The following is a 26,568-nucleotide window of genomic DNA, read 5'->3' as shown; positions in this document are numbered from 1 at the left end:
TGTTTATCTAGGTATGGACCCTAAATACTACAGAATATGTGCATAGCATTTCTTTTTTTTATGAGTCTCTGTAACCATATTATACCATTTAATTTGGCTTTGATTTCTTTGACCTTGGGTGCAGCTGGTTGTTTCCAGTTGGAAGCCGTGAGTTTTCTGGTATAGAAATATGTAGTAGATTCCCACAGTCATCTGAATATTCTCCATCTCATCATTAAACGGGTATTCCGGTTACATGAAGGGATAACTATTAGATCGGTCGGGGTCCTACTGCTGGGACCCCGACCGATCGCAAGAACGAGGGCTCTATACCCCCCGCAGCACCCCTTAAATGAGAGGAGAGGCCGGTCGGGCATACCTCCATTCAATTCTATGGGAATTCCGGAGATAGCCGAACACTGTAGTCAGCTAATTCTGGAACTCCCATACAAATGATTAGAGCAACCGTGTGCATGTGTGACTGGCCACTCCGTTCATTTCAGGGGGCTGCAGGAGGTACAGGGCCCCCATTCTCATGATCAGCCCGATCTCCACCAATCTCCATTATAGTTAAAAATATATTTTTAAAAACATTTTTTAAGTCGCCCTGGGTGACTAACTGAAAATCAGGGGCGAATTAAGTGCATGATAGGCCCGGGGCTGTCTACCCAACTTGGACCCCTCCCTCTATTTTAGTTTAGTTTTTTTTTTGTATAAAGAGGCTGCGGTGCTTCATGAGCGCCAGTCTCTTCCTAGGCCATCTTCAGACAAAAAAAAATAATACTATCTCACACGAACAAATAATATTGTGTACGTTCACTATATATATAATAATCACTGCCTGAAGAACGTATTTAAAAGAAAATAATAAAGTATTTATTAATCTCAGGTTAAAAACAGGAATAGTCTGTATATCACTTTCCGTGATTCTCAGGCTCCAGACTCGGGTGATATGGTATAGGGGTTGAATTATATCCACCACACAACCTAAAGTCTGGACTTTCTTTTAAATACGTTCTTCAGGCAGTGATTATTAAAAAAAAATACCCCAAATTGGGTCCTAAACTGAAAAATTTGGTCGCTAAATTTAAAATACATATAATTATAATAAAAAAGACATGGAGGAGAATACAGCACCACATACCTCTTACATCCAGTGACATCTCCTGTCATGTAGACCTTCTCTTTCCTCTTCTCCTCCATTTGACCCAGACCACCATGGCAAATTCTTTCAGCCGCATCTCGTCTCTACAGTTTGTAACACAGACACGTTAGATTTCTAAATTTTTCCATCAACCTCCTCATCCTGGTGTCCCCACAGTGTCATCCTGCTGCAAACCCCCAATACTGTGCCTGTTTTGCTCCCCAATGTCCAAGGTACTATACTGCTGAAAAAATTGTGACCCTAAGGCCTCATGCACACGACCGTTGTGTGCATCCGTGGCCGTTGTGCCGTTTTCCGTTTTTTTTCGCGGACCCATTGACTTTCAATGGGTCCGTGGAAAAATCTGAAAATGCACCGTTTGGCAGCCGCATCCGTGATCCGTTTTTCCTGGCCTTGAAAAAAATATGACCTGTCCTATTTTTTTCACAGCCAACGGTTCAGGAACCCATTCAAGTCAATGGGTCCGTGAAAAAACACGGATGCACACAAGATTGTCATCCGCGTCCGTGATCCGTGTCCGTTTTTTCCTATCATTTCAATGGCAAACTTGACTTAGATTTTTTTTTCATTTTTCATGTCCGTGGAGCCTCCAAAAATCAAGGAAGACCCACGGACGAAAAAACGGTCACGGATCACGGACCTACGGACCCCGTTTTTGCAGACCGTAAAAAAAAAAACGGTCGTGTGCATGAGGCCTAATAGACATGATTAGAGTCATTTATCAAACTGGTGTAAAGTAGAACTGGATTTCCAAAAGAGCTGTCAAATATGAAAGGTGGAATCTGATTGGCTGCTATGGGCAACTAAGGCTCCTTTCACACCTGCGTTCAGGTGTCCGCTCGTGAGCTCCGTTTGAAAGAGCTCACGAGCGGCCCTGAACGCAGCCGTCTGGCCCTAATGCATTCTCAGTGGAGGCGGATCCACTGAGAATGCATCCGCCTGCCAGCGCTCAGCCTCCGCTCAGTGAGCGGACACCTGAACGCTGCAAGCAGCGTTCGGGTGTCCGCCTGGCCGTGCGGAGGCGAGCGGATCCGTTCCGACTTACAATGTAAGTCAATGGGGACGGATCCGCTTGAAGATGACACCATATGGCTCAATCTTCAAGCGGATCCGTCCCCCATTGACTTTCAATGTAAAGTCGGAACGGATCCGCTCAGGCTACTTTCAGACTTAGAAAATTTTTCTAAGTTCTAATGCAGACGGATCCGTTCTGAACTGAGCCACCGTCTGCATTAATATGAGCGGATCCGTTCAGAACGGATCCGATCGAACGCAGGTGTGAAAGTAGCCTAAGCCAGTTCTACTTTACACCAGTTTGATAAATTACCCCAAATGTTCCTATAGTGTCCACAGCAGCTATAATGTCCCCTAGAGTGCCCACAGTAATAATAACACCCTATATTGTGCTCCAGGCAATAATAGTGTCCCCAAAAATAATAGAATTGCCCCTACAGTGCCTCCCCAATAGCAACACCCCCATATAGTAATTTCCACCACACTGCCCCATATAGTAATCCCCCCATAGTAATTTGCCCCACACTGCCCCTACATAGTAATTTGCCCCACACTGCCCCTACATAGTAATTTCCACCACTGCCCCACATAGCAATTTCCACCACACTGCCCCCACATAGTAATTTCCACCACACTGCCCCCACATAGTAATTTCCACCACTGCCCCACATAGCAATTTCCACCTCACTGCCCCATACAGTAATTTCCACCACACTGCCACCACATAGTAATTTCCACCACACTGCCCCCACATAGTAATTTCCACCACACTGCCCCCACATAGTAATTTCCACCACTGCCCCACATAGCAATTTCCACCTCACTGCCCCCACATAGTAATTTCCACCTCACTGCCCCCACATAGTAATTTCCACCTCACTGCCCCCACATAGTAATTTCCACCTCACTGCCCCCACATAGTAATTTCAACCTCACTGCCCCCACATAGTAATTTCCACCTCACTGCCCCCACATAGTAATTTCAACCTCACTGCCCCCACATAGTAATTTCCACCACACTGCCCCCACATAGTAATTTCCCCCACACTGCCCCCCACATAGTAATTTTTCCCCACATAGTAATTTTTCCCCACATAGCAATTTCCCCACACTGTCCCCACATAGCAATTACCCCACACTGTCCCCACATAGAAATTACCCCACATAGCAATTACCCCACACTGTCCCCACATAGCAATTTCCCCACACTGTCCCCACATAGAAATTACCCCACACTGTCCCCACATAGCAATTACCCCACACTGTCCCCACATAGCAAATACCCCACACTGCCCCCACACTGCCCCCACATAGTAATTTGCCCCCACATTGCCCCATATAGTAATTTGCCCCCACATAGTAGTCCCTCTCATAATAATTTGCCCCCACACTGCCCCATATATAATTTGCCCCCACATAGTAGTCCCTCCCATAATAATTTGTCCCCACACAGTAATTTGTCCCCACATAGTATTCCCCCATAATAATTTGGCCCCACAGCCCCCACATTCTCCCCCTCCCCATGTACTCGATGTCTCTTAATATGTCCTACTGTTTATCCCCCACCCCCCACATGTCCCCCAAGTAGGCACATGAAATAAAAAAATAAAAAAATGAAAAAAAAATGAAAAGCTAAATACTCACCTACGCTATGTCCAGGGCCAGGCTTGCAGAGGAAGGCGGGATAAGGCAGTGCTGCGTCCCGACACAGGCGCGCGATGACGTCATCACACACGCCTGCGCCGGGATTTCACTACCGCATAGGCCTCAGGCATATGTGCGGCCTGAAGCCTATGGCAGTGATCGGCGACGGGACAGGGAGCTATGCGCTCCCGTGCCCCGCCGCGTATGTGGGTGTTCGGGTCGGCATCGGGCCCCCCAGCGGTGCTGGGCCCGGGGCTGCCGACCCGAACATCCCTATTGTAATCCGCCACTGCTGAAAATCATTAGATTGCCCATCGTGTTCACTTATGGAATTATAGCCATCATTGAACACTTCATGTTCAATATAACAGTACTGCCACCTAGTGTCCTGCATTGGTATATTCCACTAATAGCTGCTAAAATCTGCTTGAGGCTTCGGGCTATTAGAGCAGTGTTAAAGGAAATCTGTCACCTGGTTTGAGCATATTAATGTGTTACTACTGCCATGTACAATAAAATACCTTATTTCCAGCTGTAGTCTTCATTTAAAGTTTCATTAGCGATAAAATCAACTTTATATGTTATGCAAATGAGTGTCCAAGGTGCCCAGAGGGGCGTTATTATCCTTCTCTGGAGCCCAGTAACTCCCCCGTACAGTGCCCAGCCCGCCCTCCTTTAGAGCCCAAGCACGCCTCTTCCAGCATAAGTAACTGCCCACACCCGAACTCTTTGCTGCCGCCCCCCTCCGCTATGTGAAATCTCACACAGGCGCAGTACCGCGGCCTGCCTGCGTGATGCAGACGCTACTGAGGGCAGCAGCTTCAAATCAAATGTGTCACTGGGCATGCGCCGAGTAACTGGGCTCCAGAGAAGGATAATAACGCCCCTCTGGGCACCTTGGACACTCATTTGCTTAACATAAAAAGTGGATTTTATCGCTGATGAAACCATGAAACTAAGGCCTCATGCACACGACCGTTGTGTGCATCCGCGGCCGTTGTTCCGTTTTTTTCCGCGGACCCATTGACTTTCAATAGGTCCGTGGAAAAATCGGAAAATGCACCGTTTGGCATCTGCGTCCGTGATCCGTGTTTCCAGTGTTAACGGACAACGGTTCATGGACCCATTCAAGTCAATGGGTCCGTGAAAAATCACGGATACACACAAGATTGTCATCCGCGTCCGTGATCCGTGTCCGTTTTTTCCTATCATTTCAAAGGCAAACTTGATTTTCATTTTTCATGTCCGTGGATCCTCCAAAAATCAAGGAAGACCCACGGAAGAAAAAACGGACACGGATCACGGAACAACGGAAACCGTTTTTGCGGACCGCAAAAAAAAACGTCCGTGTGCATGAGGCCTTAAAATGAAGACTACAGCTGGAAATAAGGTATTTTATTGTACATGGCAATAGTAACACCTTGATATACTCAAACCAAGTGACAGATTCCCTTTAAGCCTCATTCACACGTCAGTGTTCTCCACGGACAGCACATGTACCCTTTCATTTTAATATGTGTATTCACACATCAGTGTTTTACCACAGTCCGTGGGTCCATGGTGTTAGCAAGGAAGCATGCTCTATTCTGTCCGTGTTCACAGATCCATCAAGCCCATTATAGTCTATGAGTCAGTGAAAACCACGGATGCAAGACGGATGCCATCCGTGTTTCATGGATCACTAGGAAGAAATGCTTTGAATAATTTTTTTCAGCTGTATAATGTCCGTGAAACACAGATGACACACAGACAGCAAAAAAAGGACACACGGACCCAACACATGGATCCTTCAAGGAGGCATCATCGACCACTTTTTCACGGATTTGGGCACGGACATATGAATGAGGCTTAACAGGTTCCCCAATCTCATCAAGGGAACGCTGTTATGGGAGCGAGAGTGCACGGCTCCCGCTTCCAGACTGCTCAGATGCTATGGTTACATTTGACCACGGCATCTGAGGGGTGAAATGTATGCGATAAGCCTTAGGACTTTTACACACGAACAATACAGATTGTGTCCGGATCTGTTCAGGAAAAAAAAACTGATGGTTTTGCAGGCAAGTTGTCATTTTTGTCTGCAATTGCGTTCAGTGTTTCAGCTTTTTCCGCGAGGGTGCAATCAGTTTTTAATGCGTTTTTCACCCTCCGTTTTTCACACAAGCCCCATTCATTTTTATGGGGTCAAAGCTGCGTGAAAAACAAACAATATAGAACGTGCTGCGATTTTTCCTGAACGCACAAATGATGCATGAAAATGTGTATGCAGACCCTCGTGTACACAGAACCATTGAAATGAATGGGTCAGGATTCAGTCCAGATGCTATGTGTTTGCTTCACGCGTGGCAAACGGACAGGAAAACTCGCTCGTGTGAAAGAGGCCTTATAGCTGATCGCATACATGTGCTGCAGGTCTCTGCTGTTTGGAACAGCAAAAACCCTGGGGCTATGGCATCCGTTACACTCGTGAACGGGCACCATGTTTAAAGATGTGCCTTTCGCCTTACATGTAAGGCAGAGGCCACAAAGTAGTTAAAAGGGTATTACGGATGGTTGACGTTATCCTACCGCTGGATCCAGCATTGCTGGAAACTACATGAATGCCATCTGACCCCATTAACTATAATGATAGTGGGCACGGAAGCGTATGCTGAAGGCCCACCCTGGTGTCATTGAGCATGATAGGAGTGGTAGTACTTTTATTCTGCCCTCTTATCTCTCCCCCCTTCCCCCTTTTTCCTATTAACTTGTTTGCTTATTTCCAGTGATTCTGAGGTAATTTAATAAATGATTCTGATTGGTTCCTGGTTACCTACCGGTTACTGAGGCACCTGTTTTCTGCCAGCATTTTATTGGTGGATGAAGTTCTGGGGCGGGAAATTCAAGTATTTATAGATGGTCGCAGCAGGTCCGGAGCTTGTCTGCCGCGGAGCCTGGAAAAGTGGCATGAGCGGAGAAAAGTCGCAGATTTTGACGCAAAACCCCTTCGCGACAAAATCTACAATAAAAATACACCAAAAGTGGAGTAAAAATCATAAATGACCTCTTTTATTTCCAAGGTATATTGGGGGTCAATTATCAAACTGGTGTAAAGTAGAACTGGCTTAGTTGCTTATAGCAACCAATCAGATTCCACCTTTTATTTTAGACAGCTACTTTGTAAAATGAAAGGAGGAATCTGATTGGTTGCTATGGGCAACTAAGCCAGTTCTACTTTACACCAGTTTGATAAATGACCCCCAATATTTCTTTCCAGTATGAACCTAATGTGGAGCGCTCCCACACCATATGCACTAAACGTACATCATCTATTCATCGCTGTGGACATTTGGAGGGTCATTTATTAACATACCTATGTCGGTTTTCGGAATTAAAAAAGAAGTGAGACTTTTTAAACTTCCACATTTGGGAGTAGCGGGGGCGCGGTGGGGGCTGAGATATCGGTTCCGACAAATTTACTAACATTTACTCCTGAAAACAAGAGTAAGGCCTCATGCACACGACCGTAGTTCTGGTCCGCATCTGAGCCACAGTTTTTGCGGTTCGGGTGTGGACCCATTCACTTCAATGGGGCCGCAAAAGATGCGGACAGCACTCTGTGTGCTGTCCGCATCTGTTGCTCCGTTCCGTGGCCCCGCAAAAAAAATATAACATGTCCTATTCTTGTCCGTTTTGCAGACAAGAATAGGCATTTCTACAATGGGCCGCCTGTTCCAAAGGAACACGGGTGGCTTCCGTTTTATCTTGCGGATCTATGGACCGCAAAAAAACGGAAAGGTCGTGTGCATGAGGCCTAACTGTTGACGAAACACTACTCCAGTAAGGAGCTGAAGTAGTTTTAGGGCTCATGAACACAACCATGTGTATTTTGCGGTCCGCAAAAAAACGGATCAGAAAAAAATATGGATGATGTCCGTGTGCATTCGGTATTTTGCGGAACAAAACAGCTGGCCCCTAGGAGAACAGTACTATCACTGCCCATAATGCGGACAATAATAGGACATGTTCTATTTTTTTTGCGGAACGGACATGCGGAACGGACATTCCGTTTTTATTGGAGACCCATTGAAATTAATGCTAAAATGCTTATGCTTTAAGGAATAAACTTCACTTTCTTTATGTTCTATAAATTGAAATCCGCTGTGTGGTAAAGTACCAGCAAAGTGGGTAACCTTTGTGTTCGCACCGGAATCCGTAAATAGCTTTACAGGCAGTACGGACTTTAAATCCACAACATTTCAATTTACGTTGCAGACACTGGCATAAAAGTAGTCGCCAAGGGTATTTTTGCGACATTTTTAATGCCTGTGTAACAATATTTTCTTTGTACTCCTAGTAGGACAGTTGCGCGGGATACGGAGCGGGAGGGGGAGCGTGTCGGGGGCCCTGGAAAATGTGCTACTTTTTCACGAAAAAGTAGATTAAAAACTTCAGTTTTTAAGACAGGTGCATGCCATGTCATAAATGAGCAGTATGCAACGGCAGAGCAGGGGGGACAACTAAGATTTTATTAAATGTCCCCCACTATATCTGGTGTGAATTTCACCGCTTGCCAGACAATTTCCATCTATCCAGTGTATTTCCACGTGCCTCGCCGCAGCCAAGTGATCAGTCAGCCTCCAAGTACTAGGTGACATACCCAGGGGAGAACTATGCCTATGGAACGTGACAAACAATTTCCCACATTGTATACGGTCCTGGACGTGTCCGTCACGCCTGCATTTGTCTTTGTCAGATCCATGTAAGTACTAACTCCTCCCAGAGTAACTGGAGCCACCAGTACAGGTGGGAACACCTCTCCCCTGAACCTGTGGAGACATTCCTCCGGAGGGACAGGCTGCACAACTCCCAGCCACAATCATGACTGCTCTCAGCTCCTTTGGTCTAGCCGTCCGGATAGCCGTGATCGCTGCAGGTAAGTCCATGCAGGTTACCTATCCTATACAGGTGATCTATGGAAAGCAATGAGTTAAGAATATATGATAGAGGATGCCAGCCTAAATAATGGATGACTAGGAATGCCCTGGAGCACAGCCCTCCACACTGTGACTCACTGCAGGGAGTGGTTGCACCCTGACCACTGGGTGTAGAGGTCAGGTAAGAGCATGGTCAGGCGGAGGAGCATTGAGGCCCCTAATGGGTTAATGTTTCCTGACGTCTACCTGCTGATCTGCCTCGTCTTGTCCACAGAATGTACATTACCTGCTGTACGCCAGGTGATTGCGCTTCACAGCCGATGAACTAACCCGGTTACACAACTCTGTGACTCTTTATTTTAGGAAACTGCATAAACTGAAATTTCCTTGGTATTATCAGAATCCTTCCCTGTATGATAATAGATACACCGCACGTAAGGCTGGAGTCACGCGGGCAGTTTATGATGCATTTTCAGGGCACACAAAACACGGAGCCGCAAAAAAACACGGATGACATCTGTGTGCATTCCGCATATCCTTGACTATTATGCAGACAATAATAGGACATGTTTAGTGTTGAGCGAACTTGTTTTTTAAGTTCGGCGTCTAAAGTTCGAATTCAGGTTATCAAAGTATCCTGTTATGGATTCTAAATTCCATTATGGTCCGTGGTAGCGGAATCCATAACGGGATACTTCGATATCCCGAACCCGAACTTTCCCACCAAACTTAAAACACAAGTTCGCTCAACACTAGACATGTTCTATTTTTTTGCAACAATGTTTTGAGTGGTGAGAGAGTGACGGGAGCGTGGTGGGGGCAGAGGGTACATTCGCATATGTGGACAGAATCCGGCAGAGAACAGCCTGTCGGATTTTGCCGGATCCAGAACTGACGGATCTCCATTGACTATAATGGGGTCCAGCGGTGATCCTGACACTTTCTGCCATAAATGGCAAGTTTTCGGCCAAACTTCGGTGCAAAAGTTTTTGTCCAGTCGACAGCCGACATTCGTGCTGGATCGGGCATGCCGCATATGTGAACGTCCCCTTAATATCTTTCACACCAGGAAACAGGTGTAAATGTGGAGTAAAACTACTCCGGTCCAGGATTGGAGTAGTTTTTACTCCAATGCGTTTTTGTTGGCCCGCGCTGCTTCGAATATCAAGGAAGAAATACTCCGAATTTAGAGCCATCCACATTTATGAGCATAGGGAAATATCTATTTCCACGTAGAACTTCCTTTTCCTCATCGGACAATTCTGTGAATATCAGAAAGTCGCACCAATAGTGAAGCACCGTCTCCAAGGGTCAGATACTAAAATAATTTATTATACTCATTAAAAAAAAAGCTATTCAAAGAGGTTAAACACCCTCGTAGTCCTGCCCGACCCGGGTTTCGCTCCAAGCTTCGTCAGGGGCGTCTGACGGGTCGAGGGTGTTTAACCTCTTTGAATTGCTTTTTATCTGATTATGTTTATTTTAGTTTTTACCCCAGGTGCATGGACTGACAGCGGATGCACCCTTATAATGAGGCCTGAATTTCGTCATAAATTAGGCACCTTCTCTGACTGCACGGGGGGGTAAACAAACACGGGGTAAAATGCTAGTCTTAGTGCTAAAACCAGCTTTTTACGCTGGTCTTAGTTCCTCCCTCTGCGCTGCCGTAAGATCCGTCTAATTTATGATGAGGCGTGCACCTTGTCATAAATTAGGCGCATCTGTGGCAGTCCGTGCGCTTGGAGTAAAAACTACACCGACCCCTGCTGGCATAGCTTTTAGCTTACATTTGCACCAGTAAATGTAAGTGAATTTCCAGCACGGCTCCTGACACGCCCCCGCCCTTGTCACACCCAATTGGCGTACGATGCACAAAACCGGCCGTGCGCCATTAGTAAATGTGCGTGTGCTAAGCGTGATTTCCCATTCTGACCTCAGCACCTCGTATAATGCTGTCTCTGCCAGACCTGTATCTACTGAATTAGGGCTCATTCACACGACCGTGCCGTGTTTTTTGCAGCCCGCATTTGCGGAACGGATGGCCCATTATAGAAATGCCTATTCTTGTCCTGCAAAATGGACTAGAATAGGACATGATCTATAATTTTTGTGGGGCCACGGAACGGGGAAACCGATGTGGACAGCACACAGAGTGCTGTCCGCATCTTTTGCGGCCCCATTGAAGTGAATGGGTCTGAACCCGAGCCGTAAAAAAGGCACCTCAGATGCGCAACCAAACCATGGTCGTGTGAATGAGCCCTTACACTGATGGCGTTATGTCAGAACAATTCAGTAGATTAAGGTCTGGCAGAGACACAGCATGGGCGTTATAAATCATTATAAGGCCTCATGTACACGATCGTAGCATTATCATTATCGTATCATTTTGCGGAACGGAACATCTAGCCCATAATAGAACTGTCCTATCTTTGTCCGTAATGCGAACAAGAATAGGACGTGATCTATATTTTTTTGCGGCTGGCACGGAACGGACATATGAATGTGGACAGCACACAGTGTGCTGTCTGCATCTTTTGCGGCTATGTTGAAATGAATGGGTCTGCATCCTATCCACAAAAAATGCGGAGCGGATGTGGACTAAAATAACAGTCATATGCATGAGCCCTTTATACTGATGGAGGCCAAGACTGGTAATTTGGTTTTTATTCGGCGCTATACATCAGGTTTTATGCTTTTTTTTACTGCATGACACAGCGGACTGCGCTATTCCATTCACAACAGCCTCTCTGCTCACCAGTCACATAATGCAGGCTGCCATAAACAGTACCTGCATTCTGGAGAACATATTGTTACATGATTTACTAGGGAAATTCTCCTTCTCTAGAAAGGAGTGATCTGGAAAATAATAATGTATTGTGAATTTGCTTATAATACAATAATTGCCTAATGTACACTTATTGACAAAAACAAAACCAAAAAAAGGCACCCAGACAGAAATGTCAGATTACTACAACGCTTAGCGTGCAGTTATGTCTCAGGCAGATCGCTGGGTCTTGCCACAAGAAGCTGTAAAAGTGAGTCCACTGCTGCCTACTAAAATGTCTCTCAGAGACTACTTTTGGGTAGTGTACCTCTTGGTGACAGATTAACTGCTAGATATGCCCCGACAACGCACTAGAAGACATTTTTCCCAGTTGACAGACTTTGACAGGGCACTAGTGTTGATCGAGCACTGTAGTGCTCGGGCCGAACACATCGGGATGTTCGGGTGCTTGACCGAGCACCCGAGTATAATGGAAGTCAATGGGAGAACCCGAGCATTAAACCAGGCACCCCCTGCTCATGAAGAAGGGGGGGTGCCTGGTATAGGAAAATGTCAGAAATTGATGGAAACACCACCCAAATAGGTTCGGAACAGCATTGGGAGGATGTCTGGATGCATCTTGGACTCCCAGGTCACTGCTGGGAACGATGTTGTCCGATTAGTATGCCGCTTTTACAGACTGACAATAATACGCACAAAACCGAAGATGAACGATTTTAGAGGAAAAATTGTTAGGAAACATTCTTTCCTGTATATTTACTTGTATATAAAGTGCAAGTTCAGTCCAAAATGTTGTTGATTTTTCGGAACTGGGGCCATGATTAAGAGGGACGGCCACGGTTGCATCCGTATTGTGCCGCTAGAGGTTAAATTCGTGGACCGGCGCAAGACGAACCACAGTAAAAGCATTTGCTAAGAATGTTTTCATTAATCAACAACGAAAGTCGCAGGTTCGAAGACAATCCGACGGGCGATCCGGCTGCGTTATTCCCAAGTCTTTGGGTTACGGGGGAGTATGGTTGTAAATCTGAAACTTAAACTAATTGACGGAAGGGCACCACCAGGAGTGGAGCCTGCGACTTAATTTGACTCAACACGACAAACTTTACCCGGACACGGAAAGGATTGATAGCTTTTTGTCGATTTTGTGGGTAGTGGTGCATGGCCGTTCTGAGTTTATGGAGCGATTTGTCTGGTTAATTCCTATAACCGACGAGACTCCTCTGTGCTAATGTGACCCCCGGTGGTGAGGATTGTGTTGACCAGACTCTTATGGGAGAGTGCCTGCTGCTTAGCTGACCATCGAAAAAATTATGGTTTAGAGCCTGCAGGTGAGCTGACCATAGCAAACATTATGGGCGAGGGCCTGCTGCCGCTTTGTTGACTGTAGATAATTTCTGCCTGATCGCACGTCCCCTGTGACGTTGATGATCCATTTGAATGTCTGTCCTATCAACTTTCGATGTTCTTTTATGCGCATAACATGGTGACCACGGGTAACTAGAAATCAGTGTTCGATTCCGGAGAGGGAGCCTGAGAAACGGCTACCAGATCCAAGGAAGGCAAGCAGAGGGCGCACAAATTACCAACTCCCGACTGACAGAAGAGGACACCGTCTATTGAAAAATGTAATTTTATTCACAGAAATTTTTTAGAAGCGCACACATTACACAGCAGATGTGGGCCTGGTCAGGTCACTGTCAGAAGAGGACACCGTATACGGAAAAACTGCACTGGATATCACTGATATTTTAGGGATGCGCACATTATAAACAGGAGATGTGGCGCGGATAATTTAACAGTCCGCAGCGGCCTATTACACGGGGTGTTTAGTGCAGGATGCGCTAAAATATATATTGCTGCTGTCTAGGGCTGCAGTGATTAATCGACGTTATTGATATTCAATAACTGGATTTGTTGTCGAATAATCGGCCGATTCGTTGCTATGCGGGCGGGAGTGGTCAGGCGTTATGCCTGAGGGTCCTTGAACTTTGAAACGGCGCATCTTTATTACCTTACAATGATGTTCTAGTAACCGGCAGAGCGGGCGGCGGCGTAACGTCACTCATTCATAAAGTGGGCAGAACAGGCGCGTCACGTGAGTAAGTGACCGTTACGCCGCTGCCCGCTCTGCCTGTTACCGGAGCTTCACTGTAAGGTAATAAAGATGCGCTGAGTAAAAGTTACTGCCAGAATAGTCTACTGCTGTGAGCGGCGGGGCCGGGCCTGTTATGGGAGGGGGATCTGTGCACTGTTATGTGGAGGGGGATCTGTGAATGGTACTGTTATGGGGAGGGGGATCTGTGGATGGCACTGTTATGGGGAGGGGGATCTGTGGATGGCACTGTTTATGGGGAGGGGGATCTGTGGATGGCACTGTTATGGGGAGGGGGGTCTGTGGATGGCACATTTAGCATAAGATGCTATATAGTGTCATCCATAGATTCCCCCCCCCCCCCCCCCCCCCCCATATCAGTGTCATCCACAGATCCCCTTTCCCATAACAGTGCACAGATCCCCCTTTCCCATAACAGTGCACAGATCCCCTTTCCCATAACAGTGCACAGATCCCCTTTCCCATAACAGTGCACAGATCCCCCTTTCTCATAACAGTGCACAGATCCCCCTTTCCCATAACAGTGCACAGATCCCCCTTTCCCATAACAGTGCACAGATCCCCCTTTCCCATAACAGTGCACAGATCCCCCTTTCCCATAACAGTGCACAGATCCCCCTTTCCCATAACAGTGCACAGATCCCCCTTTCCCATAACAGTGCACAGATCCCCCTTTCCCATAACAGTGCACAGATCCCCCTTTCCCATAACAGTGCACAGATCCCCCTTTCCCATAACAGTGCACAGATCCCCCTTTCCCATAACAGTGCACAGATCCCCCTTTCCCATAACAGTGCACAGATCCCCCTTTCCCATAACAGTGCACAGATCCCCCTTTCCCATAACAGTGCCCAGATCCCCCTTTCCCATAACAGTGCACAGATCCCCCTTTCCCATAACAGTGCCCAGATCCCCCTTTCCCATAACAGTGCACAGATCCCCCTTTCCCATAACAGTGCACAGATCCCCCTTTCCCATAACAGTGCCATTTCTTTTAATATGGCCTTTGAACATAATTTTTCAAGAAAAATCATATAAACCCCCCTTTTTTTTTTGTCATTTTGGTGCTTTTTTTTCTTCTTCTTCCAATTAATCGATGAAATTATTGACAACTAATCGATTATTCAAATAATCGTTAGCTGCAGCCCTACTGCTGTCACACCCAACAGTCCTTAAAATGACTTTTGGGCGTCTTAAAACTTTTTTGTATTACACTCCCTACACTGTCTGTCCCTTCCTATGCACAGCTCTCCCTAAGGCCTCATGCACACGACCGTTGTTGTGTTCCGTTCCGGAAAATGGGTTTCCGTTGTTCCGTGAGCAGTTTCCATTTTTGTTTCCGTGTGTCTTCCTTTATTTTTGGAGGATCACCAGACAGAATGAAAAGTAAAAAAAAGTCTAAGATAGGTTTGCCATGCAAATAATAGGAAAAAAAACTGACGCGGACTCCGTGTTTTTTAGCGGTCCCGATGACTTGAATGGGTCCACGAACCGTTTTCCGCGAAAATAATAGGACAGGTTATGTTTTTTTGACGGACTGGAACCACGGATCACGGACGCGGATGGCAAACGGTGCATTAGCCGAGTTTTCAACTGACCCATTGAAAGTCAATGGGTCCGCAGAAAATCACGAAAAACGGCACAACGGACACGGAATAAAGCAACGGTCGTGTGCATGAGGCCTAGCATGCTCGCTCAACACTAAAAGGCACTTATGACTGGACTGAGAGAAGCAGAATGCTCGTTTTGACGAAGTGCCTGCCTTCTAGGCTGTTGTGACCTCTTTTTTAGTTGTTGGGAGCGGTGGTTATGTGAAGGCACAAACACATGGTGAACAGGCTCCGGATGGACCAGACAGACCACCAGTCGAGAGGATCATTTGATCCTCTGACAAGCTTGAGCAGATTCCACAGTTTGATTGGCCACCATCCAGACACACGTGGCATTTTCATTACACACCCTTGTCTCTGCTTGGACCATTTCCAGGAAGTCAGCAGAAGGAAATTTGGTGTCACGGTGCCCATTACATGTCCTGCCGTTGACAGACAGCCACCGTCGCCTTTCTTTGCAGTGCTGTCGCGAAGGAGAAACCTGGACTGCTACGGACTGGAACTTTATCGTCCAGGTTGTTTGGGATCCCACGACGATCAGGTTTAAGTGTGGAGGCCTCGTGGTGAACGCTTCAATCCTACTTTGATGACCTGTGGAACCATCACCTATGACAGTCGATCACCCTTAGTGGTGATACGAGGGACACTAACAGCTCAGCCATATGTGCAGGACATCCTTATGCTTTCCCTCTTATAGAAGCCACATTTATCCCCAATCGAGCTTAGTGGCAACCTACAAGTGTGCCGCGGCTTTTAACTCCTTTTCGAGGCACAGTGCGTCTTCCTGCACACCACATGGCCGGCTATAGCGCTGGATCACACTACTTCAATTGCCAACTGGGGACACGCAGGTACAGACGAGACTGCCTAATGCTGCTGTAGATCAATGCATACACTGGGATGTTTTTTTTATTTGATTGCCCATAGCAGTGTATGGCAGGTTTTGGCTGGCTGAGCTTGTTTCAGCCGGCGCTGTGGTGGATGAGTAGCATGTATTTAGTGACTGAGGAGCACCAACCTTGACTGTAACTACTTATGGTGCACATGCACATATACAAGGCAACATACAATCTATTCCTTAAAGTGGTATTCCCATCTGAGACAATGGGGGTATATCGCTAGGATATACCCCATTGTCTGATAGGTGCGGGTCCTACCTCTGGTAATCCCAGCCGGCAAAGTGAAGGAGAACGCACTGCGCATGCGCATGCGCGTCTGCCCTCCAATAATTTCTACTGGGCCTCCGAAAACAGCTGAGCTGGCGATATGCCCCCATTGTCTTAGATGGAAATGCCCCTTTACAATGCTCAATTGTTGGGGACTAAGCGTTCCTTCCTGGCAATCGCTTGCTCGTCAGTGCAGTGATCTCCTCCACAGTATGGGGAGGAGTGATCACTAATGACATCTCTTGTCCCTATACTGAATAATTTTTTCCGGCAGCACAGTGTGATATGCTGCTGGCAAATGATGATTTAGGTGTCCGCATGAACAACGCAATTACTGGATGAGCGAGCGTTTAGGTTGTTCATCGGGTAATCGGCGGCACCTTTACACCAGCAGATTATCGCTAACAACCGTTGTAAGCGATAATCTGCCCAAAGTTCAGGCCGTGTAAAGGTGCCTTTATCATACAGTATCTGTCTGTCGCCAGCCATATATGTATTTGCTTAAATGATATTAGGTTGCTAATTAGCGGCTCCTAATTTCCAGTCCATTACCTTTTGGCCACTAACTGTACCTCTCCTACCTATACACATTTATCACTCAAAGCAGTGCTTAGTTGTCTTAAGGTCCTTCCTGACAATCGCCTGCCCCTCAGTGGAGGAGACACATTTACATGCAGCGATCACTTCCACCTTATTGCTAATGCCATCACTCATGCCCATACATACTCAGCAGAGCGCGTTTACAGAGCACGATCTGCTGTGGGCAAGCGACAATTTTTGTGCCATTGGGTAATTGGCGGCACTTTTACACCATCAGATAATCTCTAATGACCGTCCGTACCTATGAACGCTGATTTAGCCATTATTTTCCGGATTCGCAGCCCTTGACTTATTGGAAGTACTGCAATTGGTGCGCACACATACCGCTATAGTGTATTGTTTCTGGCCACTTGTGATCTACACTTTTCATATAACTGTGGTTTAATAACACATGGAAATGTGTTTGGGATTGTGTACAAGATATAGTATATGTATCATTAGATTTTTTTTTACAACTGTATTATTTCTATTAAAATATATCTCACACGGGATCGCCCATATTGGGGCGCCAATTCTGTTTTTAGGCAGGGTGTACAGTCTAGGGAGAATATTTCAGCCTGGAGGTAGATGATTTTTTTTCAACGAAAGGGATTTTTTTTTTTAGCATGCTAAGCCACCATGCTCATGACAGTATTTTTGTTCTGCATCCAATCCACATTTTTGGCGCATCGGATGTGGAACCTTTCATTTCCAATGGGGCTGCAAAAACTGCGGACATCACCCTGCATGTCAGTTCCTCTGGCCCACAAAATGAGGCCTCTTGCATACGAACGTTTTTTTTTTTCTGTTTCCGTCTCCTTTTTTTGCGTTCCGTATAAGGATCGTATACGGAACCATTCGTTTTAATGGATCCACAAAAAAAAAAAAAGGTACCCCGTATGCCTTCTGTTTACGTATTTACATTTCAATTCAAAGATAGAACATGTCCTATTATTGTCCGCATAACGGACAAGGATAGGACTGTTCTATCAGGGGCCAGCTGTTCCGTTCCGCAAAAAAACGGAATGCACACGGACATCATCCGTATTTTTAGCGGATACGTTTTTTGCGGACCACAAAATACTGAAAAAGCCATACGGTCGTGTATAAGAGGCCCAAATAGAACATGTCCTTTTCTTGTCTATTTCGACATTTTTATAGATGTGGAAAAAATGGCGTTCAGTATCCGTGTTTTGCAGGTCCATGGTTTGGTCCTGACCATGGGGCCTTAATAAAAGTGGTTTTAATGGTGGTGGTTCTGTGATTCCTAATGTAGAGCAAGGCAGAAGATACAGAAATGCTTTTGCTTCAGGGCGGGGGAGTCGGTGGTAATCGGGGCTTAACTTACTGTTGTATCAATTGCCTTTTCTCCCTCAGTCTCAGCAATAGAGGTATATACTTCAAAGGAGCTCCAGGTTCAGAATGGGACAGATACCCGCCTGAAGTGTACTTTCAGCACTTATGCACCACTGGGCGATGACGTGACTGTGGCCTGGACCTTCCAACCTCTTTCGGGGGGCAGTAGTGAGTCTGTAAGTATATTTTAATTATTCTTGGAACACCCATGTATTTGTTCACTTTAATGATCCCATTCATTGAGAAACAGGCGAGCTTATGAAGTAACTCAAGGGATTAGATTTGTTTTACCCTTCCCCTGCATGTGAGCACATGTCACACAGCTATGTTGTAATACACACTTATTACTCACTCGTCAAAAACGCCCACTTTATGCTTCTCCGTGACAAAAACGTATATGAAATCCAAGACATAAATCTATACTCTTAGTTCTCATAACTTTTCGTTAAAAGGGGAAAACAACCTATTTTAAGAATGTTTGTTTGTTGATTTTCTTTTCATTTTCAATATCTATATTTAAAAAAATAATAATAATCCTGAAATCTTGGACACAGCTTAATACCTCTCCCTCCCTGCACAATGACCTGTGTGCAAGTCACAGAGCATGCTCAAAACACGCTCCTTTAGAAGTCAATGGAGGGTCATTTTACAAAGACCAACTTTATTTCCCCCCCTGCTCTGCCGGACGATTCAGCTAATTTATATTGAACATTACTGTGATTTAACATTTATTTTATATTTCCTGTGGCAACGCGGATTACAGGCTGTCTCTTACAGATGCCTTTCGCTGGGGAATGGGAGTTGAACTACAGTAGAAAAGGTTTTTGTCTATTGATGGAATAGCCGAGGGTTAGGAGGACCAGGAAACTGACGCCTGACGGCAGTACGTTAATGCACAGTAGTAATAGCGATTTATGCAAATGCCTAAAGTACCCACTCTGTGATGCATTGTTGATAGTCTATATGAATCATAGTTTTCCGAAAAATTAAGGTGTTGCTGAGAATCTAGTTGTGACAATGGCCGTGCATGTCTATTATGTTACACGTCAATGAAATGTATCTACGGGCATGTTCCTCAACTCCAACCATAGGAAAGAGGCGTGTATCAAGCATCTCCTTGTTTTGCTTCATCAGGATGAGAGTCTGTTTCTCGCATCCAATGTACAGCACTGCAGGATAAATACTACTCTATTAGGCCAGACGAACACAAGTGAGGTCAATGCGAGAAACTTGCAGCGTGTCGGTGTGGAGTGCCGTCCTGACCTTCTCTCCTCTTTATAAGACTGTGTGTCCCTGTGATCTATTGTATTACACTGACAGCAATATGTCAGTGTAATTCAGTACATTCCAGGTCTCTCATGGCCACACAGCATTAAAAATCCTTACAATGCTGCGCGATCCTGTCGGAGGAGGGGAGGTCAGAACGGGACCTCACACTGACACACGCTGCAAGTTTCTCGCTTTGAACTCGCTCATGTGTGTCTGGTCTGAGGTGGATGGAAATATTTGCTTACAAGTTTGCATCATAAGATTGCCTCGCTTTAGGCTCACAGATAAATATAAATTGTGTTACCCTCACCAAGGTATTCAGTGCTTTGCAGGTGGACCGCCTGTCACATATCATCATTGTCTAACAGGGTTGACTTCCCTGCAAGGCCTTCATACTAAAACAAAAATTTGTCGGAACCTCTGATTTCAGCTGTCCAGCCAATTAACTGAAGAATATGGGAGTCAATCAACTCTGTTGGTTGGGGGGGGGGGGAGAATCAGGGATGTTAAATTTTGTTCATAGCCGCTGAGGTGTCTGGTGGCAACTTACTCGCCTCTCCCCATTGACAGCACATGCATGAATGGCGGAATCAAGTGTGCATGTGTACAGAGGAGAGACTGTCCGCTATTAAGGATGCCTTTACAATGGAAGTGTACCTACGTTAAATGAGCATGTTACAATTATTTAACTAGAGCATGGGGAGATGAGTGCTACCACCAGAAACCTCAGGGCCCACCAGAGAGAATTATTTTGTCGGCCCACCATCAGTCTATACAGAGCATGCCCACATCCACTCCCTAAGTTTCATAGCATTAGAAATAGACATTACCAGTAAGTGACTGGCTCTAAAGTCAGCTCAAAGTTGAATAGTTTTCTGTTGGACCTTAGAAAGCCCTAGTGTTTTAGGGGTACATTGTTGTGTCAGAGCCCAGGCCAACCGGAGGATCCTCTGGTACTCTGAGCCATTTCCACACTGCCTCTTGTGAACTCTATGTCCAAACTGGATTAGATGGAACAAACCCAATTTGTCTGATGCATGTAAAGCTGGCCATATACATGAGATATCTGATGGCCAAATGCTTGCCCAGCCAATGACTATCTCAACTGATCCTCCCATACTCATATCCACTTGGCTCGGCCGGGTGTACATGTGTTCCCAATTGGGAGGGGAGAGTAAGCTGCTGGTGGTGGCCTACCTCACTGAGAACATCCAAGCTGCGAGGGATGAGTTAGGAGCCCACCATACACGTTCCATGGTTGGTTGGTCCCACCAACATCAGCAGGTTTCTGTGACACTTATCTAATGTTTACGGCCTTCTTTAGCCCACCTTTGTGTATGTTCTCCAGTTGATGAGACTTGTAAAGGCAGAATCTACAAATTCAGCGGGGACAGATATCTCATGTACCATCATACAAAGGACACCAGATAATACTGTATCAGACGTGTACACATCACTGTGTGTAAATGGTTAAACTATTGTGATCCAGCTGATACAATTAGAGATGAGCGAATTTCATGTTTTGAAATTCGCTCACGCTTCGTTTACTGGTAAAAGGTGAAAAGTGTTATGGATTCCGTTACCACGGACCATAACGCAATTCTATGAAGGAATGGATAACGGAATGCCTTTAGAGGCATTCCGTTATTCATTCCGTCATAATAGAAGTTTATGGGCTGCATAACGGGTCCGTCTCGTTTCCGTTATGTAGGGGAGTCGGGAGCTCGCCATACACATTAGATAGTCAGCTGGTCCAACTGAAATCAACAGATTTAACCAGTAATAGTTTATTGTGTATGGGGTCGTTTAAATGGGTGTTTTGGTACTTTTATAATGATGGCCTATCCTCAGAATAGGCCACCAATATCTGATCGGTGGGGGTCTGACACTCTGCACCCCCACAATCGGCACTTTTTTTTTTTTTTTATCAAATCATTTTTTATTGATTTTCTTTAGCATTTATACAGAAACAAAGATAACATAGATTCATGTGCAAAAGTATACAGAGACCCAGATTAGGTACATCCAAAATCAGAAACAAAACATACCCAATTTTTTAACCTAAAAGTCCAGGCTTTGCTCCCATTCACTTCAGTAGAAGCAACACTGCAGTAACCAGTTCCATCCACTACACAATGGATGGAGCTGTAGTTCTGGTACTGACTTCTGGCGCCAGAGCTACTGCAGAACAGCTGATCGGAAGTGGTGCGGTGGGTGTTGGACTAGGGTTGCATCGGGTGTCGAACAATTGATACTTTTGTACCTGGATCGATACGATACTGGGATTTGCTTGTCTTATCACATACCCGGGACCCTGCCTCTATGAAAGGGCACAGCGATTCGCCGAACTGTGGTACCTGAGGGGTTAATTGACGGGGATTGCAGCGCCCTGTAATCGAGGCCGGGTGCCAGGTATGTGATGCCGCCGGCACCCGCAGCCTACAATGGTATTTAAAGGGGTTGTCTCATCACAGACAATGGGGGTATATCGCTAGTATATGCCCCCATTGTCCTATACTGTAGGTGCGGGTCTCCGCTGGGACCCGCACCTATATCGATAACAGAGCCCCGAAAGTGGTGGAGGGTGCACTGCACATGCGCAGCCGCCCTCCATTCATTTTCCTTGGGGCCGCCGAAAATAGCCAGCCACCATTTAGCGGGGCTTCGTTCCCGATATAGGGAAGACAGTGGGGGCATATCGTAGCCATATGGCCCCATTGTCTCTAATGAGACAACCCGTTTAAGGGTTAATTATATGCATTGGTGGCGTAGTGCGCCCCCCCCCTCCCCAGTATTATAATCATTGGTGTCACAGTGGCCACAGGGCCCCCTTCCCTCGTCCTCAGTACCTTAGTATCTTCATTCATGGCAGTGGCAGCATCCGATCGGAGCCCCAGCAGTGAAATTGCGGGGCTCTGATCGGTTACCATGGCAGCCAGGACGCTACTGAAGCCCTGGCTGCCACGGTAAGCTCCCTGCTGCTGTGTGCACAGAGCTCTATTAGGGTCAATAGGACAAGGGATTAAAAGATCCCAGCTTCTAGACCCTTAAGGGGGCTAATGGTTGTAAAAGAAAAAAGTTTTTACGTTTTAAAAAAAAACACCAAAATATCAAAATTTTTAATCGTTCCCTTTCCCAATATTACATATAAAAATAAATAAACAATAAAAAAATAAGCATATTGGGTATCTCCGTGTCTGAAAAAGTCCAAACTATTAAAAAATATCTCCTATGTGGTGAACGCCGTCGCAGAAAACGCATGATTTGTCACTTTTTAGTCACCTCTCCCCTCAAAAAATAAAAATAAAAATAATGGATTGCACGCGGCTTTTTTGGTGTTTTTTTTCGAGTGTATCGAATGGTATTGAATATGGCAATACTTTTTTATGGTATCGAAATCGAATCCATATTTTGCCATCGTGACAACCCTATGTTGGACACCCACCGATCAGATATTTAATATTATTTCCTGAGGATAGGTCATTAATATAAAAGGACCAGAAGACCCCTTTAATGTATTGGGTGTAAACATCTTTGGTCCTGACGACTTCCATTATAACACCATTCACACAGAAACCACACCGGATGTCTAGCTATTGTATTGTAAATGACTTGCCAGACACCATTGTTCTATGACACAGGGATGTTCACAAGAAAGTATTGTGTGCTCTGGGTGGAGGGAGGCATTAGGAGCTAGTTGTGATGGAAAAATAAGATTATTTTTCTACTATAACTAGAAAATACGAATTGAGCTGTGAGGAGTGGCGATGGAAATGATTTAAAGAAGCGCTCTGGTGAATTAATTTTTTTAGGGCTTATAATATTTCAGCAGTACAATCAGTTTCACCCAGGCTTAGTTGGATCCATGCATTTTGTACCCTCTCTTGTAGAAAAGATGTCAGTCTCTCCTGTGAGGCTGACGTCCTGTGAAATGCACCGTTATATTATCATCTATTTCACGCTTTAGGACACAGACAGTTTTAGAAATTCTTTTTTTTTTTTTGAGAAATAGATTATATCATTTTTCATATATATATTTTTTTTCAAGAAGTTTTTATTAGGATGTTTTATATAAAACTGTTATGGCATGTAAGCATACAGCAGATAAAAGAAACAGAGACATAAAAATGACAGAAATAAAAGCATCAAATAATAAGAGTAACAGCATTGGAGGTGCCATTATATCTGATTCGGCAAAAGAAGAAAGGAGCCGCAGTGAACAATACTTCGCCATTCTGTGGCCGTCTACACAGGTACATATAGGGTATGTTCGGGTATGAGCGAGTAGAGTGAGTATGGGTACATCTGAGGTCCCTCACCAGATAGGGCGTTTTTTATATTTTTGTTTTACTTTCTTTTGATATTTTTTAATATTTTTAGTTTTTCTTTTATATATTTAAAAAAAAAACTTAAATTAACAGATTTTTACTTTTTTCCCCCCTCCATCTAGTGCTTATGCTGCACTATAGAGTACAGGCAAAAAAATGCTTGTTCTATGGTTTACATTATGTTTTATGTTAGCAGCAGTGAAGTAACAGGTGTTTGTCCCACTCAAGTGAATAGGAGACAAAGCTGTATTTACACTGCAGCACCGCTACAAGGGAGATGGCATGCAGGCAAACACTGAATAGGTGGTAGCACCCGCATAAAGGCCACAGCCCCTTCAAACAACTGATCGGCCGGGGTGCAGGGAGTTGGGCCTCCACCAATCTGATATTGATTACCCATCATCAATATCTGTAGCCCCAACAACCCTTTAAATTATCCCTGCTCCTCCTGAGTATTTCATTCTTTGTAATTTGTTTCTGAGCCCCCCTCATTCCAGAAATACGGGCCCTGCAAATACTGGCGCCCAGGATGTAAGTGGCTGATGGTTTACCAAGGGGGCGGTTAGTCTCTTCTCTGAATTGATCGCTCTAAGGGCTCATTCACATGACCGTGTCGTGTTTTGCGGTCCTCAATTTGCGGAACGGAACGGACGGCCCATTATGGAAATGCCTATTCTTGTCCGCAAAACGGATATGAACAGGATATGCACATATCTTTTTTGCGGCGCCACGGAAATGGAGCAATGGGTGTGAACAGCACACTGAGTGCTGTCCACATCTTTTGAATCCCCATTGAAATGAATGGGTCCGCACCCGTTCTGCAAATTTGTGGAACGGATGTGGACCTGTTCATACGGTCGTGTAAATGAGCCCTAACGCTAATAAGTGCAGACAGTGTCAGACCGGCCGCCGTTGAATCCAGTGGCTGGCTGCAGCGGAGCTGGTGATCATGCCCCTGAGGAAATAAACAAGCTGCAGAGTGGAAGATAGACCTGCTGGAGCCAGCGAGCAGGACGAGAGCTGCGGGGAGCAGGTAAAAGTATGATTCTTTCCATAGCGGAGACAGGCTGCGGTCACCAATCCTGACCTGCCTGTTTTAATAGCTTCAGGCATTTCCCATGTAGTAACGATTCTGGAGCATTTATTCTTCTTTTTTTCATTTTTTTTTTTTTTTATATTTTTAATCTGGAAAGCATAAATATGTTTACAGATACAATTGGTCAATACCGACCTATCAAAGATAAGTTCTAGTTGGAAGGGACAATCCCCTCTTGAAGCATTAAACAAAACAAGTCAAGTACAATCTGATTTAAGACCGCCTAATTCGTATAAGTAAGGCCTCATGCACACGACCGTTGTTGTGGTCCTCATCCGAGCAGCATTTTTTGCGGCTCGGGTGCGAACACATTCACTTCAATGGGGCCGCAAAAGATGCGGACAGCACTCCGTGTGCTGTCCGCATCCGTTGCTCCGTTCCGTGGCCCGCAAAAAAAATATAGCATGTCCTATTCTTGTCCATTTTGCAAACAAGAATAGGCATTTCTACAATGGGCCACCCGTTCCGTTTGAAACGGTCATGTGCATGAGGCCTAAGTAGGATAACCAAACGAGAAAGATGAAGGAGACAGAGGAGAAGTGAAAGAAGAGGGTGCGGATAATGGGAAGGTGGGGGGTGGGAGGTGGGTTGATGGGAATCGGTTTCTGTCTGAGTTGCCACTTATGAGAGTCCATGAGATTGGGGTGCACCACATCGGGGGGGGGGGGGGGGGGTGTTATATCTGTACAGTGTGTGAGGTGACTAGTTCTAGACCTCTATATTTCCTCCACGAGTCCCAGGAGGCCATACATTTTTTTTCATGTGTGAAGTTCCCAGTGGGCTAATTGCTCAAAATGGTATAGTTGATCCCCTCTTCTCTGCCAGTGTGAGATTGCTGGAGCCTCAGCTTGTTTCCAAAAACTGGCCACTAAGATCCGGACCGCACCCAGAAGTGTTTGGACCAGGCGTATGATATTGGTGGGGATTTGCAACTCTGTCATAAGGCCAAATGGGCACAACCGAGGGGATACTGGAATATGGGTGTTGCATATGAGAGAGAGCTGTGCACAGATCAGAGTCCAAAATTCTTTGATCTTGGGGCAGTGCCACCAGATGTGAACATAGGAGCCCCTCTCTCCCCTGCACCTCCAGCACATTTTAATTGGCGTGTAATGCCATCTCGTCATCACCTTTTCCCTAATTTTCCTGTAGCTTTACACATCTAGAAATTTTCGGCGATGAGGACAGAAGTTGTTTTATTTCACTATCTGAAAAATTTACCCTGAGATCTCTCTCCCATTTTTAGGTATAAACCAGTATTCACTCTAACTTATCTTAGGCAGTAGTAAAAGGTCGAGATCTTTTTGATAGGTTGTTTCTGTTGTAAAGCAAATTTTTCAAACGGAGAGTGCTCATCGTGGGTGGCTAGGGTGGAGGCGAACGGTATAAGTGCTGTGTATGGAAGAGAGAGAGGCCCCTTAACTGGGGGCAGGCCTTGAGCTCATAACAAGTGGGCAAGGACCCCTGAAGACAAAGGTCTAGTACTGAAAGTCGCATGTTGGTGGCCTCCAGAGGGAGAGTATCCCTGAAAGCTTGCGGAGAGTCTAG

The 26,568-nt window shown here is 45.5% G+C and overlaps 1 protein-coding gene across 1 annotated transcript in view; it reads left to right on the top strand.

Annotated features, from left to right (window-relative positions):
- The first annotated feature begins 8,562 nt into the window (after positions 1–8,562).
- MPZL2 (myelin protein zero like 2) overlaps positions 8,563–26,568 on the top strand; it is a 44,869-nt gene continuing 26,863 nt past the window's right edge. The window contains exons 1-2 of the mRNA XM_044281856.1: positions 8,563–8,714; positions 18,349–18,503. Of these exons, the coding sequence (XP_044137791.1) occupies positions 8,660–8,714; positions 18,349–18,503 (210 nt within the window). The 5' untranslated portion in view covers positions 8,563–8,659. The remainder of the gene's footprint in view (positions 8,715–18,348; positions 18,504–26,568) is intronic.

Source organism: Bufo gargarizans, chromosome 2, assembly GCF_014858855.1.
Source record: "Bufo gargarizans isolate SCDJY-AF-19 chromosome 2, ASM1485885v1, whole genome shotgun sequence".
In the NCBI taxonomy this organism is placed as follows: Eukaryota; Metazoa; Chordata; class Amphibia; order Anura; family Bufonidae; genus Bufo; species Bufo gargarizans.
The sequence above is the reverse complement of the archived record's forward strand: the minus strand, read 5'-3'. Positions and strand labels throughout refer to the sequence as shown.